Source organism: Schistocerca americana, chromosome 1 (genome assembly GCF_021461395.2).
Source record: "Schistocerca americana isolate TAMUIC-IGC-003095 chromosome 1, iqSchAmer2.1, whole genome shotgun sequence".
In the NCBI taxonomy this organism is placed as follows: Eukaryota; Metazoa; Arthropoda; class Insecta; order Orthoptera; family Acrididae; genus Schistocerca; species Schistocerca americana.
In genome coordinates, this window is record NC_060119.1 from 549,308,388 (window position 1) to 549,332,421 (window position 24,034).

General features: G+C 42.6%; 1 protein-coding gene across 3 annotated transcripts in view; it reads left to right on the top strand.

Moving 5' to 3' along the window:
- LOC124605954 overlaps window positions 1-24,034 on the top strand; it is an 86,874-nt gene that overhangs the window by 835 nt on the left and 62,005 nt on the right. For all 3 annotated transcript variants that reach the window (XM_047137919.1, XM_047137935.1, XM_047137927.1), the window contains exon 2: window positions 5,767-5,904. In XM_047137919.1, the coding sequence (XP_046993875.1) occupies window positions 5,767-5,904 (138 nt within the window). The remainder of the gene's footprint in view (window positions 1-5,766; window positions 5,905-24,034) is intronic.

Here is a 24,034-nt window from a genome sequence, read left to right on the forward strand (position 1 = left end):
GAGAAATACAATTTTGTCTCCAGAAATGCAACAACAGAATAGAAACTGAGGTTTCGTAGTTGTTGTTATAGTTTGTATGTATCTTTGCTTGGACATTTTACTGACTGCATGCCTTCTGGATGGCGATTGTTTATTCTTATTTACATACATTTAACTTTCTATGCAATCTGTAGTTTGGTGGTGTTTATGATTTTTATTTGCATTTTGTTTTTTTTATGTCATAGGGCTCATAATCCGGATCTTTTATAGATTCCAAGTGTTCTAGGTTAGAACATGCTTACTGTTATATAAATGCACAGCAGTTTGGATGTTCTAGTCTGTTTTCCATATATTCCTTTCCTTGTCAATTCTGCAAAGCAGCACCCATTTAAAAAAAATAAAATCACATAATTTTTAGTATTATTCTGTAATTCCATATATTAAATGCTTCACTTTCCTTCTTTCCCATTTTCGCACATTTCGCGATTCACTTCCACATAATGTTTTGCTGCAGATGTACATTCTTACTAAGAATTTGCTTCCTCAAATTAAGACATCTGTTTTGTTGAGGAATGGCCTCTAGAATGTAGGGTGCATACAATGTTGGTGGAATGTAAAGCAAGTGGTTCCAGGGCTAGGAAATAAAATGGAAGAATGGAGAGATTATGAAAAAATGTGTGTAGGTATGAATGATGAAAGTTAGAAGAATAAAGACTATACCCCTGAAATCTGCCCGGGTGAAAAGTACTAGAATATGTTTGGAGAATGAATAGGACTTGAATAAAGGCATATACTAATTGCTTGCTACAAGCATCTCCACTTTGAGTGCAAGTTTCCTGTGAGCCCCTATGGAGATGTCCACATAAAGAAATATCAATATCAGTTTCATTGTCCATTTTCAGTAAATGTTAAACATGCCAACGCCGTCTCCCTGCTTTGACCCACGACAACATTAAAATAAATCACTCATTGAAATCTAGCTTTTGTTAAATATTTGCCACATTCTCTTGGCACACCTTTTCTGTTTGCAACCAAGTTGTAATCTTCTAAATGAGTCTGTTTGTTCATGCTTTTGTAGCCATCAAATCACTGTTATCCAAAGGACGGTGGTACATGGATTTTCTTAGCTTCATAAGATAGCCTAATAATTCTTTGGCACCAGTGGCCAGCCTTCTGAAAAGCTAATGTCTACAAATAGAAACTGGTTGTTATAGTATCTTCGATCATGCTAGCCAGTCACCAAACAAACATTATAAGTGAAAACACTAAAAATAGTGAATAATAATCTGGGCTCATTGTACATTTGGTCACAACTCGATTCTGCAATATATTTGTGCAAATCAAAATATTTGATACTTCCTCTCCATTTAGTTTACTGGCAAATAAATCTTAGTCTATGTCTACATGCAGTGGACAGTTATGTTTGTTGAATGTGTTGTGGTCTTGGTGGTCGTAATTTTGCCTCTAAACAATGTAGTCAGCATCACTAGCATAGTAGGCTTAGGTTTTAATTAACCCGAGTTTCTCCTGGCATATACAATGTTCAAAATACTTATGGGAATGCGGCCAGGTGATGTCATAGACAACTGCCTATATTGAATAGGTGACCACCCTGTCATTTTCAAGACAAAACTGCGAACTTGTGTAAGTTGCTTAAAGGAAGGTTTTAACATATTATATAGTTTTCTCATTATCATAGATATTGTACTGTATTCCTTCTGTGAACAATACTATCCACTCTTCCAATTCTCATTAAGTAAGTGAAAATTATTTTCCATAAACTCACAGAAAAATTATATACTAGTCAGTCACCATCATCAGTTTCCACTCCAGAGCTTGGATGTGGTTCTCAGATACTCTCCACTTGTTTGTGCACTTACCATTCTACGCTGGGGCTATATCTCAGCTGTGATTTCTCTCCCTTCTATATCCTCGCCCATTTGGTCCAGCCATCTACTCCTTGGTCTTCCTACCAGTCATCCAGTAATCACTCTGGTATGTAGCCATTGTTTTGCTATCCTTCCCTCATCCAATTATTTGACTTAGGCAAACCATCTCAAATGGGCATATTTTTGCCAGGGATGTGTGAACTCTACCTTTTTTACCTTATTTTTCATTTCTTACCACATTCTTCCTACCTTCCTGGAGCATAGTTTGTAAGAACTCCATTTCTGCACTCGCGGTTTGTTGTCTACCTATTTGGTTGTTGTGCAGGTTTCTAGGCCATATGTTGTTATGGGGATAAATAATGACTGAAGGAGAGTCTGTGTTTTGATCTTAAGGGGACTAGTTTATTGCAGAGCAGATTCCAAACTTGAAATGATGCACACAAGATATTTTTAGCAGTACACTGTTTCCAGCTGCGTATCTTCAAACTTTATTTTTCCTTTCTCATTCTGCCAGACAGTTGGCATTTCAACAGTTCTTGATCTAAATCTGTACTTATTCTGTGCAAACCACCGTGAGGTATATGGCAGGGGGTACGTCCCATTGTACCAGTTATTTTCTTCCTGTTCCATTCACATATGGAGTGAGGAAGAATTAATAACCTTTCTTGGGATGGTTTACATAGAGTTTAAAGAGTCTTCCAGTTCATTTCCTTCAGTGTCTCTGTGACAGTCTCCCACAGATTAAACAAACCTGTGAACATTCGTGCTGCCCTTCTCTGTATACGCTCAGTATCCCCTGTTAGTCCCATGCACTTGAGTAATATTCTAGGATGGGCCACAAGAGTGATTTGTAAGCAATCTCATTAGTAGCTGATTGTGCTTCCTCAGTATTCTACTAATAAACCAAACCTGCTTCACCCACAACTGAACCTATGTGATAGTTTCATTTCATATCTCTACAAGGTGTTAAACACAGGTATGTGTAAAGTGCAAAATATTACATCCCTGAATATTTAAAGGAAGTTGTCAATCTCTGCAACACTTTGAAATATTACCAAGATCTGATTGAATATTTATGCAGCTTCTTTCAGACTGTACTTCATGATACACTCCTGGAAATTGAAATAAGAACACCGTGAATTCATTGTCCCAGGAAGGGGAAACTTTATTGACACATTCCTGGGGTCAGATACATCACATGATCACACTGACAGAACCACAGGCACATAGACACAGGCAACAGAGCATGCACAATGTCGGCACTAGTACAGTGTATATCCACCTTTCGCAGCAATGCAGGCTGCTATTCTCCCATGGAGACGATCGTAGAGATGCTGGATGTAGTCCTGTGGAACGGCTTGCCATGCCATTTCCACCTGGCGCCTCAGTTGGACCAGCGTTCGTGCTGGACGTGCAGACCGCGTGAGACGACGATTCATCCAGTCCCAAACATGCTCAATGGGGGACAGATCCGGAGATCTTGCTGGCCAGGGTAGTTGACTTACACCTTCTAGAGCACGTTGGGTGGCACGGGATACATGCGGACGTGCATTGTCCTGTTGGAACAGCAAGTTCCCTTGCTGGTCTAGGTTTGGATGTACCGTGCACTATTCAGTGTCCCTCGACGATCACCAGTGGTGTGCGGCCAGTGTAGGAGATCGCTCCCCACACCATGATGCCGGGTGTTGGCCCTGTGTGCCTCGGTCGTATGCAGTCCTGATTGTGGCGCTCACCTGCACGGCGCCAAACACGCATACGACCATCATTGGCACCAAGGCAGAAGCGACTCTCATCGCTGAAGACGACACGTCTCCATTCGTCCCTCCATTCACGCCTGTCGCGACACCACTGGAGGCGGGCTGCACGATGTTGGGGCGTGAGCCGAAGACGGCCTAACGGTGTGCGGGACCGTAGCCCAGCTTCATGGATACGGTTGCGAATGGTCCTCGCCGATACCCCAGGAGTAACAGTGTCCCTAATTTGCTGGGAAGTGGCGGTGTGGTCCCCTACGGCACTGCGTAGGATCCTACGGTCTTGGCGTGCATCCGTGCGTCGCTGCGGTCCGGTCCCAGGTCGACGGGCACGTGCACCTTCCGCCGACCACTGGCGACAACATCGATGTACTGTGGAGACCTCACGCCCCACGTGTTGAGCAATTCGGCGGTACGTCCACCCGGCCTCCCGCATGCCCACTATACGCCCTCGCTCAAAGTCCGTCAACTGCACATACGGTTCACGTGCACGCTGTCGCGGCATGCTACCAGTGTTAAAGACTGCGGTGGAGCTCCGTATGCCACGGCAAACTGGCTGACACTGACGGCGGCGGTGCACAAATGCTGCGCAGCTAGCGCCATTCGACGGCCAACACCGCGGTTCCTGGTGTGTCCGCTGTGCCGTGCGTGTGATCATTGCTTGTACAGCCCTCTCGCAGTGTCCGGAGCAAGTATGGTGGGTCTGACACACCGGTGTCAATGTGTTCTTTTTTCCATTTCCAGGAGTGTAGATAACTGCATCATCTGCAAAATGCCTGATTTTTACTATTAATATTGTCTGCAAGTTCATTAATATACAACATAAACAGCAAGGGTCTCAGCACACTTCCCTGGGGCACACCCAAAGTTACTTCTAAACCTGATGACTCTCCGTCCAAGATAACATGGTGAGTCCTCCCTACCAAAAAGTCCTCAATCCAGTCGCACATTTCACTTGATTTTACTATTAACATTAACCTTGTCAGCAAGGTCATTAATGTAAAACATAAACAGCAAGGGTCCCAACACACTTCCTTCGGACTCACCCGAAGTTACTTCTACATCTGATGATCCTCCATCCAAGGTAACATGCTGCATCCTCCCTACCAAAAAGTCATAAATTCAGTCACAAATTTCACTAAATCCAGTCACAAATTTCACTTGATACCCCATACGATCCTACTTTTGATTATGTAAACCTTGGTGTGATACTAAGTCAAATGCTTTTTAGAAATTCAGAAGTACTGCATATACCTGACTGCCGTGATCCACGGCTTTCAGGGTGTCATGTGAGAAAAGTGAGAGCTGGGTTTCACATCATTTATGTTTCAAAAATCCATGCTGGTTGGCATGGAGGAGGTCATTCTGTTTGAGATACCTTATGTTTGAGCTGAGAATATTTTTAAGATTCTACAAGAAGTCAATGTCAAGGATAATGGATGCTAGTTTTGTGGATCTCTTTTTGTATCGCTTCTACTACCCTTCTTGTAGATAGGTGTGATCTGTGCTCTTTTCCAAGAACTGGGTATGGTTTTTTTGTTTGAGGGATCTATGATTGATTATAGTTAGAAAAGGGGCTAACTCACTGACAAATTCAGTAAAGACTGTAACAAGGCTTACATGGTCCTTGGAGCTGTGTTCAGTTTTAACAATTTCAGTTGTTTCTCAACACCACTGACACTGATACTTATTTCATTCATCTTTTCAGTGGTACAAGGATTAAATTGGGCCATTTCTCCTGGGATTTCCTTTGTAAAGGAACAGCATTGCAGCTTGTGCTTTGCTACCCTCAATTTCAGTTTCTGTCTCATTCACTAGGGACTGGACACTAACTTTGGTGCCACAAACTTGATTTAGTTATTGTTAATCTGTGCTCTTTGAGGTGCCCATTCCATATTTGTGAGTAACCACATTTAAAACTTCCTGCATTTATCTTTCTATTGATGATAATTTGTGGTTGTAGAACCATTGTTTCATGTTGTGAATTTATTACTTCAGCTCTTGTAAGCCACAAGCTGGTGTCTTTTAGGTGTGTAACATTATTTTTGATGAATAATAATAGGTATAAACTAATTATATTATGTTTACATTAAAAACTAAGTTCCTCTTGGCCAAAACTTTATGCTTGTGCTGTGTTATTGTTTCAGGTTTCAACAGTTGAACGTCAAGTTTTCGACTTCTTGGGTTACATGTGGGCACCAATTCTTGCAAATTTTTTTCATATAATATTTGTGATATTTGGATTTTTTGGTGCTTTTCAGTACAGATCAAAGTATCTTATAACGGTAAGTCACATTGTTTAATTTTTGCTTTCTGTCCACACACACACACACACACACACACACACACACACACACACACACACATTCTGCCGTTTTCTTAAATTAATTAGGAAAGACGTTGTAATGCTGCCTGTGGAAAGGACATTGCCGATTTTCTTCACCTCAGCTTTTACTCTTCTCTAATGACAACAGTGTTGACATTAAATTCTTATATTAATTACAACAGTGCAGGTTTAAATTGCTTTGTAGGCTTCAGATATTGAGATTTAGCTGGACGGTTATTATGGTGAACACCGCCACCAGAGAGAGAGATTCATCAGCTTGATGCAGATGGTTATTACTCCATGAAACGGTAACATGTGGCTACAGAACCTCATCTCTGGACATATGAGCATCTACAGTTTTGCTGTGACATCTACTAAAGGTGTTGAGAACAGCACATCTGTTCAGCATACCACTTTCCGAAAGCAGGATACTATCACAAGCATACTGTACTGTTTCCACAATGTGTCTGTTATTATAGTAAACACTACTTTTCTTCCAGTTGCCACCCTATCTCCCCTATCCCCTCATAGGTCTCACAGTTTTTTTGAGAATACAGAACTGGAAAACATAAGGTCCTAACCTTTCCCATGTCACAAATCTAATGTTCGACGATTCTTTTACTCCCCCATGCAGTGTTATGCGATGGATAGGTTGCTATTCCCACATAGAGGAGGCAATGGGTTGCAGACAAGATTGTTAAAATAGTTAGTTACAAGAATGTAAGTGAAGTCTTCCTTCTGGGGTAGGGAAAAACAAAAACACACACACACACACACACACACACACACACACACACACACACACACACACACACTCACTCACTCATAAGGTCACTGTATGTGGTTACTGGGGACCGACTGCAGGCTTCCTCATTGTGCCCATCTGTGACTCAATGCCTCTTCTATGTGGCAAGGTAGAGTGCTATCAATAGTGTTCCATAGATTTCATGTTTGTTTTGAATACAGTCAGAGAGAGTCCCTTTAGTCAACCATAGTGCCAGTGTTTGTTTTCAATACAGTCCAGAGACAGGTAGTGCTATTTTCATTGTTTTCTGCAAGAAGTGGCTAGCAATCGCAGTTTAGTCAATAATCAGCCGCTTTTAGTGAATTAGCAGTCTAGTTAAAAGTTGCTCAACTCTGTTCAGTAAATTGATTCCTTAGGATGGATAGGATGTGTGACTGCTGTGCACGGATGCAGGAGGAGCTGGCCACTGTTCGCGAACAGCTGAACGTGTTGATGGCCACAGTCAGCCGTCTTCAGGCTGCTGCCTCGGAGTGTAGCGGCAGTGGGGAGTCTGGTGCGTCCCAAGGTACACCCCAGATGTTACATGCTTCACCCACTGTCCCTGCTGTCGAGACATCTTCGCGGGTACCGGGCGCGGTTGGGCCACCCTCTCCCCAAGGGGAGTGGCGGGTTCAGCGGCGTTCACGGCGCACGAGGCGGAGGGTAAATGTGGAGGCTGGCCGTGTGGCATCGCCCACTCTGCCTGTGAGTGAACATGTGGCTGCTCCTTCAGCAAGGTCCGAGCGGGCACACGGGGGGAGGGGTTTATTAGTTATTGGGAGCTCCAACGTTAGGCGGGTGATGGAGCCCCTTAGGGAAATAGCGGAAAGGTCGGGGAAGAAGGCCAGTGGGAGGAGGCCCTACCGGCGGCGATAGAGAGCACTGGGTGCACCCGACTGCAAATTGTTGCTCATGTCGGCACCAATGACTCCTGCCGTCTGGGTTCAGAGGTCATCCTCAGTTCGTACAGGCGGTTGGCGGAATTGGTGAAGGCGGAAAGCCTCGCTCGCAGGGTGGAATCAGAGCTAACTATTTGTAGTATTGTTCCCAGAACTGATCGCGGTCCTCTGGTTTGGAGCCGAGTGGAAGGCTTAAATCAGAGGCTCAGACGATTCTGCAGAGATCTGGGGTGCAAATTTCTCGACCTCCGCTATCGGGTGGAGAAATGTAGGGTCCCCCTGAATAGGTCAGGCATGCACTACACGCCAGAAGCGGCTACAAGGGTAGCGGAGTATGTGTGGAGTGGTTAGAGAATTCCCTCCCTAGGCCTGACAAGACGCCTCCTGAGACGCGGCAAGGTAGGAGTAGGCAAAATGCAACAGGGAATAACAATATTAATGTGCTAATAGTAAACTGCAGGAGCGTCTATAGAAAGGTCCCAGAACTGCTCTCATTCATAAACGGTCACAACGCCCATATAGTACTAGGGACAGAAAGTTGGCTGAAACCAGACGTAAACAGTAATGAAATCCTAAACTCAGATTGGAATGTATTCGGCAGAGACAGGCTGGAAAGTGAAGGGGGAGGCGTGTTTATAGCGATAAGAAGTGCAATAGTATCGAAGGAAATTGACAGAGATTCGAAATGTGAAATAATTTGGTTGAAGGTCACGGTTAAAGCAGGCTCAGACATGGTAATTGGATGTCTCTATAGGCCCCCTGGCTCAGCAGCTGTTGTGGCTGAGCACCTGAAGGATAATTTGGAAAATATTTCAAGTAGATTTCCCCACCATGTTATAGTTCTGGGTGGAGATTTTAATTTGCCGGATATAGACTGGGAGACTCAAACGTTCATAACGGGTGGCAGGGACAAAGAATCCAGTGAAATTTTTTAAGTGCTTTATCTGAAAACTACCTTGAGCAGTTAAACAGAGAACCGACTTGTGGCGATAACATATTAGACCTTCTGGTGACAAACAGACCCGAACTATTTGAAATAGTTAACGCAGAACAGGGAATCAGCGATCATAAAGCGGTTATGGCATCGATGACTTCAGTCGTAAATAGAAATATTAAAAAAGGTAGGAAGATTTTTCTGTTTAGGGAAAGTGACAAAAAGCAGATTACAGAGTACCTGATGGCTCAACACAAAACTTTTGTCTCAAGTACAGATAGTGTTGAGGATCAGTGGACAAAGTTCAAAACCATCGTACAATATGCGTTAGATGAGTATGTGCCAAGCAAGATCGTAAGAGATGGAAAAGAGCCACCGTGGTACAACAACCGAGTTAGAAAACTGCTGCGGAAGCAAAGGGAACTACACAGCAAACATAAACATAGCCAAAGCCTTGCAGACAAACAAAAATTACGCGAAGCGAAATGTAGTGTGAGGAGGGCTATGCGAGAGGCGTTCAGTGAATTCGAAAGTAAAGTTCTATGTACTGACTTGGCAGAAAATCCTAAGAAATTTTGGTCTTATGTCAAAGCGGTAGGTGAATCAAAACAAAATGTCCAGACACTCTGTGACCAAAATGGTGCTGAAACAGAGGATGACAGACTAAAGGCTGAAATACTAAATGTCTTTTTCCAAAGCTGTTTCACAGAGGAAGACTGCACTGTAGTTCCTTCTCTAGATTGTCGCACAGATGACAAAATGGTAGATATCGAAATAGACGACAGAGGGATAGAGAAACAATTAAAATCGCTCAAAAGAGGAAAGGCCACTGGACCTGATGGGATACCAGTTCGATTTTACACAGAGTACGTGAAGGAACTTGCCCCCCTTCTTGTAGCGGTGTACCGTAGGTCTCTAGAAGAGCGTAGCATTCCAAAGGATTGGAAAAGGGCGGAGGTCATCCCCGTTTTCAAGAAGGGACGTCGGACAGATGTGCAGAACTATAGACCTATATCTCTAACGTCGATCAGTTGTAGAATTTTGGAACACGTATTGTGTTCGAGTATAATGACTTTTCTGGAGACTAGAAATCTACTCTGTAGGAATCAGCATGGTTTTCGAAAAAGACAGTCGTGTGAAACCCAGCTCGCGCTATTCGTCCACGAGACTCGGAGGGCCATTGACATGGGTTCACTGGTAGATGCCGTGTTTCTTGACTTCCGAAAGGCATTCGATACAGTTCCCCACAGTCGTTTAATGAACAAAGTAAGAGCATATGGGCTATCAGACCAATTGTGTGATTGGATTGAGGAGTTCCTAGATAACAGAACGCAGCATGTCATTCTCAATGGAGAGAGGTCTTCCGAAGTAAGAGTGATTTCAGGTGTGCCGCAGGGGAGTGTCATAGGACCGTTGCTATTCACAATATACATAAATGACGTGGTGGATGACATCGGAAGTTCACTGAGGCTTTTTGCAGATGATGCTGTGGTGTATCGAGAGGTTGTAACAATGGAAAATTGTACTGAAATGCAGGAGGATCTGCAGCGAATTGACGCATGGTGCAGGGAATGGCAATTGAATCTCAATGTAGACAAGTGCAATGTGCTGCGAATACATAGAAAGATAGATCCCTTATCATTTAGCTACAAAATAGCAGGTCAGCAACTGGAAGCAGTTAATTACATAAATTATCTGGGGGTACGCATTAGGAGTGATTTAAAATGTAATGATCATATCAAGTTGATCGTCGGTAAAGCGTGTGCCAGACTGAGATTCATTGGAAAGATCCTAAGGAAATGCAATCCGAAAACAAAGGAAGCAGGTTACAGTACGCTTGTTCGCCCACTGCTTGAATACTGCTCAGCAGTGTGGGATCCGTACCAGATGGGGTTGATAGAAGAGATAGAGAAGATCCAACGGAGAGCAGCGCACTTCGTTACAGGATCATTTAGTAATCGCGAAAGCGTTACTTAGATGATAGATAAACTCCAGTGGAAGACTCTGCAGGAGAGACGCTCAGTAGCTCGGTACGGGCTTTTGTTAAAGTTTCAAGAACATACCTTCACCGAAGAGTCAAGCAGTATATTGCTCCCTCCTATGTATGTATATCTCGCGAAGAGACCATGAGGATAAAATCAGAGAGATTAGAGCCCACGCAGAAGCATACCGACAATCCCTCTTTCCACGAACAATACGAGACTGGAATAGAAGGGAGAACCGATAGAGGTACTCAGGGTACCCTCCGCCACACACCGTCAGGTGGCTTGCGGAGTATGGATGTAGATGTAGGTGTAGAAGGTGCAGTCTAGCCTTTTCATAATATCATCAGAAAGAAAACTATACCCGGGCCGCTGAAACATGTCACTTCAAGGTCACTCCCTAAGCGCTGTAGAGTTGGTAGTACAACTAACAAACAAGTGAGGAACCGGAGGCTCCGTGTCTTCTGAACCAATAACAGCACCGAACAAAAGCCGGTTCCGGCATCGACACTACCACGTTGCCGGTTTCCATGTAAACATTGTATTATGTCAGTGCATAAATGCCTGCTGTTGTTGTGTTACCGCCATAATTGCAGTTTTTGTGTGTTAACCAATGTCACCAAAACACTGTTGTTCACCAAGCGACAATCCGTTGCACCGTGGAGTGTCATTAAAAAGTCAGGCTTTGGAATTGCTACGGAGGACGCGTGAGTTTTACGAGCAAGAAAAAGAATTTGTTTCTGTTCATGGGCATGCGTCGATTCCTCCCGATAAAGTTTTAGAGTGTACCATGAAAACTCTAGGACTCGGTGGAAGAACAGTTATAAGGAAGTAAGCAGTGTGGAAGAAAGCCCCTGTGGAAGAAACAGCGTGTTTTTAAGTACTCTGGGCAAGAAAAAAAAGCAGCCTCGTCCTGTTACAGATATTGATTATTTTCAATCCAATGCAATTCGTCACACATGTACGGATACTATAAAAGGAAAGAATACCCACATTAGCGAAGTTGCTAATTTCATTAAAAAAAGTGAACTTTTCTCAGGGGGGAAAACATCACTTAAGATGATATTAAAAAGTATTGGCTTCAGTTTTAAAAAGTTAGATGGACGAAAACTGTTACTAGAAAAAGCTCATGTCGTTGCAGCTTGTACCATTTTCTTACACAAAATTGTAGGAAAGGCCATACACTTCGTCATTTGGTTAGACAAAACCTGGGTCAACGCTGGAGAATCAGTTGAGAAATGCAGGATCTTCAAACGGCTTTGTGTCTGAAGGACTTCTAGTTTTTCCATCGAAAAAAACTGGTGACTATCATGAGGATATGGACCTCCCATGGTTTCTACAGTGGTTTAAAAATTTGTTGTTCCAGTTTAATGTTCCAACAGTTTTTGTGATGGACAATGCACGATACCATTCCATGGTTTTAGATAAAACTCCAACCACTAGTGACCGTAAAAGAAACTATGGTGCAGTGGTTGCAGGCGAGAGACATTGCTGTGGATATGAGCATGACAAAGCTGCTGTTATACCCGCTCATGAAAGAAAATAAGACTCTGACACCTAAATATATTGTAGATGAAATTGCCAGCAAACAGGGTCACTTGGTAATTAGGCTACTGCCTTATCACTGCCATTTTAATCCAATTTAATTGGTTTGGAGCAAAGTGAAGGCATACATTAGAAATAACAACAAGACTTTTAGTATAACAAAAGTGGAGAGACTGCTATGTGAAAGTCTTGCTACTGTAGACGCTACCTCAAGGAGGAAAATAGTAGTCCATGTTGCTAAACTGATAAGAGAAGCACGTACTATAGATGGTATTATAAATGAAAACGAACAATTAATGATTTCTCTTGGTGATGATGATGATGATGATGATGATGATGATGACAAAGAAAACAGTTTTGGTGCCGATTCTGATGCTAGTGAAGAAGAACTGGATGGAATTGCGCCATTGACATCGTAAATTGGTGAGTGTAAATGTATACAGAATTAATTCTTTTTCTTTCTGAGTGTGGGTAGCGTGTTATTTGGTATGCTTAGATTTACATTATTATACAATGTTTTACATGCAGCTTTACTGTAACAATTTGAAACGACTTTTCATAGATATTGTCTTTAACTTCTGGTGTTTTTATTTCCCAGTTTCATATACCATCAACCGCTTAGTCTCTGTCTTCATTCTCTCCATTGTTAGGAAAATGTACTTTGTTGCACTTATGCATAAACGTTGATTATTACTTACATTTACAAAACGTACTTCAGAGTTGTGGGCGTGTGCGGTGGCAGCTATTGCAACCTCGCAGTTGCAGTGTAGCCAACCACACGTGAGCTATCAAGTGACATGTTTCACCAGCCCGGGTATAGATTTCAATGCAAAGACCTAAAACCTGACAGCACCCCCCTCTTTTATCATGCCATGGGGATGAGAGCCAGACAAGAAGAAATGGAACAGACAATTTTCACAGTTCATGATATATTCCGGAACTGATACAGTCTTCTACAACAAAAAAGCCATCGTTTTCCACTGAAAATATTGAGGGTAAGTTTGGAGAGGCCACTGAAATTGAGAATATGAGAAGTGGATCATTGATGGTAAAAACTTTGAAAGCTAACCAGTCACATGCACTTCAGGCTTGTGACAAGCTTGCAAATACATCAGTCACCATCAGTCCTCGTAACAAAATTGAAGGAATTGATGGTATTAACTTCCATCGGGACCTAACATCACAAACGGATGAAGAACTGCATGCAAACTTAGAGCTGTGCTGAAAACAATTTGTTCACCACATTCAGAACAAACTCGAGGAGAATAGGTTGTACACTGGTCCATTTATCCCAGTCATCAGTTGAAATGTTCTACTTGAGAAGGTTAAGGCTACGTTGATAGGTGTGATGGCAAACCCTGTTTTCTGTCACCTGAGAGAGAAATTAGTGGCCTGAGGTTCAGATGTGTGTCCACCCAGTGTACTGTGGGCATGCTGTAAGGCATCAAATGCAAGATCAACCATGTGAGCAACTGCTTTCATGTGTAAACTGCCCCAGAAAGTCACACTTTTACCTCCTTTTCACTGGAATGTCCACTGTTAAAGAGACAGGAGATCCATAAATACAAGGTACTATGTTGCCTGTTACAGAAAGATTGTAGGAAGAAATATGAAGAACTGCACCCTATCAACACAGCAACTTTGCGAACGTAGACAGTTCATACCTATTGACTTTCTAAAATTACTTGATAGTTGACGTCTGTCACTTTCGTGTTATGGTGTTTTGCCATGTCAGCAAACACAGCAAGTCACTTCACAAATGCTGTTAATGTGTAACACAGGGTAATGTTCGAAGTGGCCACCACAAGGCGTGTTAGAAATGCGAAATGCTCTGTTAACAGCTGATTTGAAGTGATCAGTGATTGAACTGTGGTAGGAGACACATTTTGTAGCCCTGAATTTAAACTCGTGTCCTAAGCTAACCACAGCCTTGTGATGTGTAATGTTTTCTGAGAAAGTGGTGGTCAGCAGTATGTGGCAGAACTAAATCCCGATCACTTTCTTCATGTCTGTTAAAGCTAACCTCTGAAAGCAAACTCAAGACACAAAAAGTTAAGTTTCAGCGCTAAAAGCCAACTATAAGCTCTCGTGGTTATCACTGTTAGCGTTCAACCGCGATTCTAGTACATATTTTAACAACGCGTTTCAAGAGACAATGCTCTCATCATCAGGTTGTAAAGTCTATGTCATGAAATTAAACAGACTAAAAAGACAAAATACCATCACAAATAGTTGGGAAGTCCATAGAGTAAAACAGAATTAAAAGTATATTGGACTGTGGGTCCTCGTCTTACATTGAAGTTGTTGACACAAGTCAATGGCCATCCCATAGCTACTAGATATGCTGTCGCACTGCGCCGGCTCGGGAGGTGTTGTGGACTGACGTGCCTAGGTGTTGTGGCGTGGTTACAGCCGTGTGCTTGACGGTAACGCTATGCTATTGGGCGCCTGATTTCCTTATTGCATTGGTCTGGCATCGTTAGCCTCTCGCAACTCCGTCAGTGACATGCTACAAGTTTAAAGTCGCATGCCTGCCCTAAAATAATTCTAAAAACCCGCTAAAAAATCTCATTTCTTTAAAATTATCTTGTACATTTAGAATATTGCTTTGTTTCTTTTCATGGATGGCTATCTCGAATTCCTCTAGTAAATCAAGTTTCCTCCCTTTCTTTTCTACATGCAATATTTCTACGTTGTCTTCTATGCTATTAAGGGGATGGCCTGTTTCATATATATGGTTCGCAACAGCTGATTTGCCATAATTTCCTAACCTGAACGCATCTTTATGTTCTTATACCGGATCGCGAATGATCTTCCTGTCTGCCCTATATATTTTGCATCACAAGTTCTGCACTGAACGATCCGGTATAAAGAACATAAAGATGCGTTCAGGTTAGGAAATTATGACAAATCAGCTGTTGCGAACCATATATATGAAACAGGCCATCCCCCTAATAGCATAGAAGACAAAGTAGAAATATTGCATGTAGAAAAGAAAGGGAGGAAACTTGATTTACTAGAGGAATTCGAGATAGCTATCCATGAAAAGAAACAAAGCAATATTCTAAATGTACAAGATAATTTTAAAGAAATGAGATTTTTTAGCGGGTTTTTAGAATTATTTTAGGGCAGGCATGCAGCTTTAAACTTGTAGCATGTCACTGACGGAGTTGCGAGAGGCTAACGATGCCAGACCAATGCAATAAGGAAATCAGGCGCCCAATAGCATAGCGTTACTGTCAAGCACACGCCTGTAACCACGCCACAGCACCTAGGCACGTCAATCCACAACAGCTCCCGAGCTGGCGCAGTGCGACAGCATATCCGGTAGCTATGGGACGGCCATTGACTTGTGTCAACAACTTCAATGTAAGACGAGGACCCACAGTCCAATATACTTTTAATTCTGTTTTACTCTATGGACTTCCCAACTATTTGTGATGGTATTTTGTCTTTTTAGCCCGTTTAATTTCATGACATAGACTTTACAACCTGATGATGAGAGCATTGTCTCTTGAAACACGTTGTTAAAATGTGTATAAGAATCGCGGTTGAACGCTAACAGTGATAACCAGTATAACGACAACTGCTACCTCGACTCCATAATGGATTATATTAAATAAGCTCTCGTTATCATTTTTTACTTGAAACTATCCACTCGCTGGCTATGTGAGCTGCCACATTACAAACCATTGAGCAGTCGTCGTTGGTACTTGGCTGCAGATTATACGAGGATGAGTCAAATGAAAACCTTAAATTTGTAATTACAAATTGAAATATCACACCGTTATCCTGAAGGTTGGTAAGCGTGCAGAATGGCCTGTAGGTGGCAGCATAGTGCAGATGCACACATACCATCGTAGTGTCAGTATAAAGATGGCCGCCCCACTTGTGACTTGCACCAGGGAAGAACAGCATTCTGTTATTGGGTTTTTGCGTAGTGAAGGTGTGAAACCTATTGAAATTCATCGATGAATGAAGGATCAGTACGGTGATGCATGTTTCTCTCAGAAGCAAGTCTACGAATGAAGTGGGAAGTTAGCAGATGATGCTCCTCGTCCAGGTGAGGCACAATGAGTTGTGACTCCACAGAACATTGCAGCAGTTGAAGCCATAGTGAAGGAAAACTGCCGAGTGACACTGAATGACATGTTTACAGATTAGTCATGGGTCAGCACACCACATTGTGCATGATGTGCTCCAGTTTCACAAAGTGTCTGCAAGTTGGGTGTCACTGCAGCTGACTCCTGAAATGAGAGAACAGCGTGTTGATGCTTGTGAAGAACTTCTTCGGCGCTTTGAACGAGAAGGTGATGGCTTCCTTGCAAGAATCGTTACTGGGTACGAAACCCAGGTTCACTTTCACCAACCAGAAACGAAAAGAGCGAGCAAGGAATGGCGCCGTTCCTCATCACCTAAACCAAAGAAGTTTCGAACAGAGCCATCAGCAGGCAAGGTTATGCTGACTCTCTTTTGGGATGAAAAAGGTGTCATTTTGGAACATTACATGCCTAGAGGGACCACTGTCACCAGTGCATCAGACACAGATCTCCTAAAAAATCATCTGCGGCCTGCAATCAAATCAAAGCGATGTAGATTGCTGTCAGCAGGTGTCCTTTTACAACATGACAATGCAAGGCCCCACACTGCCTGTAAAACAGTTGCAACAATCACAGACCTGCATACTGAGTGTCTTCCTCATCCACCACACTCACCAGACCTTGCCCCCCAAGTGATTTCCGTATGTTCGGACCACTCAGACGCAAAGGGAGGAAAGAAGTTCCATTCTGATGAAGAGGTATGCCACGCAGTTCATGAGTGGTTGTGCAGACTACCAAAAGAATTTTTTTCCAAAGGAATTTATCCACTTTGTAAGCACTGGAGGACTTGCATTGAGCGTGGGGGAGATTTTGTTGAAAAGTGATACAGCTTTGTACCACTTTTGCACAATAAATAATATTTAAAAAAATATTTGAGGTTTCATTTGACTCACCCTCGTAGATGACACAGGTAGATTCCTAAAAAAAAAAGTGATGTGTAGAAAAATAAGAGCAAATAAAAAAAGTCAGTACAATGATGAAAATGATATAGTAAAGGATTATAACTAAAAAATACATTTAAACCAATTACTTCAGTAAAAATGATCACTCTTTTGATTCGATTCAGAAATAATAAAAATTTCACGATGTTTGATGAGCTTTGAACTTATGACTTTCAACGTGGCAGATTAATATGCTAACAATTCTGCTAAAGTACAACACTGACCAAGTCATTATATATTTACTGTGATCACTCATTTGCAATGAAGAATTGCAGCCTTCAAAAACTTGATTTCCCACAATGTCTTAACAAAGCTTATCCAATGTAAGCCAATCCTTGTAATTATAATAACAGCGTATGTGATACTGAATCGCATCTTGTACAAAAGTATCCAATAGTGTTTAGTTACTGCTGTGTGTATGAAATGTGTGTTTCATTAGCGTCGTTGGGTGTATATGTTGTTTGGGTGTGGTCATCATGTATGAGGAAATTTGAAGTGAAGGTGCCAGACCCATGATTTAGGATCCAAACACATCAAGAAAGAATGCCAGACAGGGAATTGGAAGTTAACCGACCAACTGTTGTGACATTTCGGCAGCAGTGAATGGTTTGGGTGTGACATTGAATGCTGTGACTGTAGGAAACCAGTTCCAATGCCTGAAGTGTCAATTATCAAGCAATTTATATCAGACTACAGTATGATGATAAGGTCTCATAAGGTCTCAAACAAATTACTAACCCTAGCAACATGCTAAAGCCCATCCTCTGGTTCAGAGAAATGATGTAGCTTCCTCGCCCCCCAAATCCTTATTACTCTTGGTGACCACCTCACTGGCACAGCTGGACATGCCTCGATTTCCTCCAGCGTCATCAGACATAACGCCTGCCAGTGTCCCATCCAAGAAGGAAACAGATGCACATCCTAATCCCAACCACTGGCTGAAAGAGCCAGAAGTCATGAGTAATAGACAGAAATGTCCTCTTCTGTCCCAGAAGAAAAGTCTCATTAACCAAAACCTCAAAGTGTCAAAAAGGAAAAACCGGAAGTGAACCTGGATTGGATCCAGTCCGCATTCCTCTATGAATACTGATGTAGGACCACACTCTAAAGTGGAACTTTAACCACTAGACCGAGCGAGGTGGCGCAGTGGTTAGCACACTGGACTCGCATTCGGGAGGACGACGGTTCAATCCCGTCTCCAGCCATCCTGATTTAGGTTTTCCGTGATTTCCCTAAATCATTTCAGGCAAATGCCGGGATGGTTCCTTTGAAAGGGCACGGCCGATTTCCTTCCCAATCCTTCTGTAACCCGAGCTTGCACTCCGTCTGTAATGACCTCGTTGTCGACGGGACGTTAAACACTAACCACCACCTTTAACCACTAGAAAAGTAAGCTGTGCTTCCTTTACCATTTGATGCTATTCTGGACCGAAATCTGACTTTCTTAAAATGGAATTGTAATATATACCATCACCACCTGACTGAATCCTGCAAGCTCATATTAAAAACTGTAATGAGTACTGTAAAAATTATGCTAATATTGATAGAGTATCTGGAGGCATATACATGCTCATACATTTGGATATCTTCAGCAAGCAAGTGTCCCTCAGTACTGCATTTAGCTGTGGTGGGCAGTGTTCATCTGTCTGTAACAATATCTTCTTTCCCACAAACAGGATGTATCTTTGACAAACTGATGGACAAGTGTAACATCAGCCTCCACACCTCAATCCACAACAGACTTAAATGCCCTCGTCCTCTGAGGATCAGCAGAAATATTTAACAATGTCCAAGTAACAGATTAATTACATTCTGAGCTTTAACTCAGCCAGTTTAACTGTGGAAATCTACTACTCTTTAGTACAGCCCTTAGGACATAATCTGCAATAGATATTAAACTATGCAATCTGGGCATCTCACCTTTGATCCAGTGGAACACCCACAAGGTCATCTGTGACAGTGACCACTCCTTCCAAAACCACAGATCCTTTTAGATTCCAAGCTCATGATGAAATCTTCCAACATATCATTTTCCACTCAGCAAGTACAGCAGCAGAATTCAGCTAATCAGAGCTAGTTAGTGCACTATCTCAGTGCCGAGGTACATTACCACGGCTGGACAGAATCCACAATCAGGTGATAAAACAACATAAAGGAGAGAGCTAAACACGTATCATTGAAACTTTTAACCATATATGCGAGAGGGGGTTTTCTCCTACCAGTGGCAAGAAAGTACCATAGTACTCCCTCTGAAGAAAGGGAAGAACTCGCACCTATTACACAGCTGTAGACCAATGAGCCTGACAAACAGATCCTGCAAGCCATTTGAAATAATAATAAACCGGCAATTTGTGTGGTGCCTTGAGTCACACAGGCCCCTATTCCCATAATAATGAGACTTCTGTGAATTCTTATCCACCACTGGTCATCTGGTGTGCTTGGTTTCTGCAATTAGAGATGCATTTGCACGTTTCTACCCATTAATGACTGTGTTCTGTGGACTACACCTAGCATCTGACACCACCGTCATATCCTTTCCACATTCCGCAGATGGGGTTTCTGTGGCCACTAGCTGATAGTTATCAAGAAATTCATATTTCTGCTACTCTTCAGTGTCTGGACTGGAGCAAACCAGAGCAAATTACATACACAAGATAACAGTGTTTCACAGGAATTGCACCAGAGTATTGCAGTCTTCGCCATCACAGTCAATGGGCTAGCATGTGTTGTGGGCACCATGGTCTCACCAGCTCTATAAATAGGCTATTTCCACCTACACTACAGTGCCACATCAATGCATGCTGCTGAACGCCAGCTCCAGAGAGCTATTCAAAAGGCACAAGAGTAGGTCCAGAAACATGACCATGAATTCTCTCCATCAAAAACTCGAATCGTGTATTTCTGTAGGCTTAGAACAGCCAATCCTCATCTTGTGGTCTAACTGAATAATCAGGTACCACAACTGGCTGAATAACACCACCTCCAGGGTCTTCTCATGAAAAGCAAACTGACACTGTTGTCGCATGTATACCAACTGAAAATAACTGCATGATGCCCAACATGCTATGGTTCCTCAGTAGCATCAACTGGTAACAGATCACACAGTTCTCAAAAGATTTTACATGTCTCTAGTGCCCTCATATTTGAACTTCAAGTGTCTTGCATATGGATCCACAGCTCCGTCAGTATTACACTTGCTCAACCCTGTCCACCAGAGTAGCATGAGACAGTGACTGGAGTTTTTCGCAAGAGCTGCATCAAAGTCTTCTAGCAGAGGCTAGAGTCCCACTACGGAGAGTCCGGCACAAACTTCTACTCTCAGATTATACAGTAACAGTTCTCCAGATGCCCAATCACCTGTGTCACTCATTTATTTTTCACCACCAACTGTAAAGGCTCTTTACAATCCAACCCAGAGCAGGCAACCAGCATGGATGTGATTGAATGCTCTGAGGAACAACCTCCAACTTTCTGTGCTGGTATGTGCAAGATTCTCTCTTCCTGATGTACTTCCATGGTGAGTAATGTAGCCTGTAATATGTCTAGACCTGACCCAGAAGTCAGAGGAGAACACCAATCAGTTCTCAATGACTACCCCAACTCTCAAAACTATCTGCACTGAGGCTCCAGAATTAACAGCTGAGTGGCTTTTGGTTTTGTTTACAGCTGTGGCTCTGAAAAATTCTCTACCGAACATGTGTAGTGGCTTACTGTGCAACTTACTGCAGTCAGCCAGGTCCAGTGCCACACAAAAACTTGGTAGAGTGAGAGCCTCCTGCTATGCTGCAATTCAATGAGCTGTTCACAAACTGTTGACCAATGTTACACGCACAATTTACTTGTATACAACCTTCAAGGTGAGTTAGCAGAGTTTCACAATGCTCTCACCCACATCACATTCATTTGATCACCAAACTGTGGGCATTTCAGGAAATGAATTGGCTGATCAAAAGGCCAAGCAAGCAACATCAGAAAAACTGCTAGACCTTAGAATCCCCACCACAGATGTATGATCCCAACTAAGAAACCTAATCCTAAAAGGATGGGAAGAGGAGTGGCAAACTGTAATAGCTTTTATATGTATTAAGTCCAGTTAAGGGAACCAAAGCCACATAGAGGATCCCTCAAAGAACTTCTTGGAAAGAATTAGTCTTCCTATGCAGACTATGCATTGACAACTCCCAGCCAAGCATAATATTATTCTGAAAGCAACAGACTCGCCCTGAGGTATATGTGGTGCTCTGCTGACAGTGGTCCATATATTTGGGGCATGCTTTGCTCATGCCAACGTGAGTGAGTAGTAATGAAATTGGACTCCTCCTTAAATTTCTTCTCACAGAAAATGAGACAGCCATCAAATGAACCCTGCATTTTATAAGAAAATGCTGTCGTTATAATAAACTATGCTGGTATAATAGGGGATGGGCATAAAGCGACCCCCCGCCCCCTCCCCCGGAGTTTCAGCCTGAAGGGGCCACCAACCTGGCCTCCCACTCCCAAACCCACACCCCTGTACTTCAACATTAACATAATATCTGATGGCCAGGCATCCTACTTGTCACCCTACACATTGGATCTGCTCTGACATTGCCACAGCAACTTGTGGTGTCATGAACAGAAAACCATTCTCTCTTTCCTTAGCATCATTGACAACTTTTAAACATTTGGCCATCAAAGGGACTGTTGACATTGCAGTTTGGTCCCATAAAACAACAATAACAACAACAATAATAATAATCAGACAGCTGACCAGTGGAATATGTACCATATTGCTCTGCCAGGAGGAACAACTGGCAAGCTCTTACTGCCAAAGCAATTTTTTAAGGGAATCCCAAGGAGTGGTGAAAGATGTTATTGCCAGTATTATATATCCCCATTTCTTCACCCCCTCCCAACCCCACCTTCTCACACTGGAAACCTGTGCCATATCTGTCAGAAGAAATAGCTGCAACTCTCAAGAGTGTGCAGAAGACGCTAAAATGACAAAAATGATATTCCTTCCACAGGACATTTAATTACATTTAAAGGACTTTGAGTGAAGGTGTGGTTTTTGATAAAGAACCAAAAGTAATTGTGTTGGGAACAGTCTGTATTATCTATGAGAGCGTGCATCCTTTTGTCTAGAGTATTTGCAGCCACAAGTTACCAGCACCTCTGTCAACAGTGATACTCATAGTGATACCTCTGCAATGACTGAACATTTCATGACACACTTTGCCAAAGATTCTGCATGCAGCAACTACCATTTCCTGACTCATAAAATCCTGGTGGCATAAAACGATATATCTTTCCATATGCAACACCTGCAATCATACATTTAGTGAATGGAAGCTCTGGAGAGCTTTTAGCAGGGTGTAGATATCTCCTGGACCCAATAAAAGACACAACCAAGACCTTTAACACCTTTTAATGACATATTTAAAACACACACACACACACACACACACACACACACACACACACACACACAAATATATTTTCAGCTGTATACAGCAAGAAAGGTAAATGAATTTCCTTCAGTGGTGTAGAATGGTCAGTCGAAGACTGTTGGTGCCTGAAAGCCAGAGCACATCCATTGCTATTCATATTCAAAGCAGCTTTTGGTTTTTCTATTCCACCACAGATCATCTAATGCATCTGAAATCTGCAGTGCAGAGTGCTTTCATGCACCATCAACACCTGATCACCATATTTTTGATTTACAAAAGATGTGTGATACTGTCTTGTGCCATCACATTCTGTCTACACTACACGGGTACTTTTCAGCATTGCTTACCAGTTTTTCTGCAGAAGGTTTTTATCCCTTCAACTGTTACAGGTTAGTTTAATTCTTGGGAACTTGTTTGTACAAGAGAATAGGATCCCTCAGGGTTTGATTTTGAGGGTTCCCTCTTTGCAGTTAATAATATAGTGGCCACCATGGTTCCCAGTTTCACCCTCACTGTACACAGTTGACTTTTGTTTACATACAGTTCCACATCATTGTGCACCACAGTATATCAACATTTCTTGTACAAAAACTCTGGTCATGCACTTTTGACAGCTCAGGACTGTGCATCCTCAACCAGAACTGTACCTAGGTAATCAGTTACCTGAAATAGTTGAAAATTTTAGAGTTTTAGTGTTTTTATTTGATGATAATATGATCACCCCACATGCTAGCTAAAGGCAACTTGCTGGAGAAAACTTGACACCCTCTGACCCTCAGCAACACTGCTCGGAGAGATGACCACACAGTTCTTCCGTGATTCCTCAAAGGTTTTATTTTATCCTTCTTGATTTATGGATTGGCAGTATCACCAGTGCTAAACTTGTTAGTCTTTGTCCTCCATAGTGGTGTGCGGTTAGCTTCTGTCCAAGCTCAAAGACCCATGGAGAGCCTCCTGGTGGAAATGGGTACTCTACCATTGAGGATCTGACATCAGCAACTCTAAGCAAACTGTGTACTCACAGTTTGTCAGATCTCTATCCTCCCGTGAAGCTCCCCCCTGTGGGTTCGGGGTTTGGAGTAAGCCCAAGGTATTCCTGCCTGTCGTAAGAGGCGACTGAAAGGAGTTTCACACGTTTTGGCCTTTATGTGATGGTCCCCTGTAGGATCTGACCACCATTCTTCAAAAATTTCCCGAAGAGCGAGCCAATTGGGGGAAGGGCTCCTTACATGGTGCATTGTGTCCACCGTGCATTGAAATCTTTAGCCCACTTTCTCGTCATCACATTTTAGTCCCATTGGTTCTCCATCTCTTGGGCGAGGACACTTTGGTGCGTTTTCTACCATGCACTATGCAGTGTCACTTTCTGCATCACCGAAGACCATGGACGTCCTTGAACTTGATATCTAGCACGATAGCCAGTCCATTGTGGTGGGGCCGCCATGTACCCTGTTGGTTGTAGCCCCTGACCACAC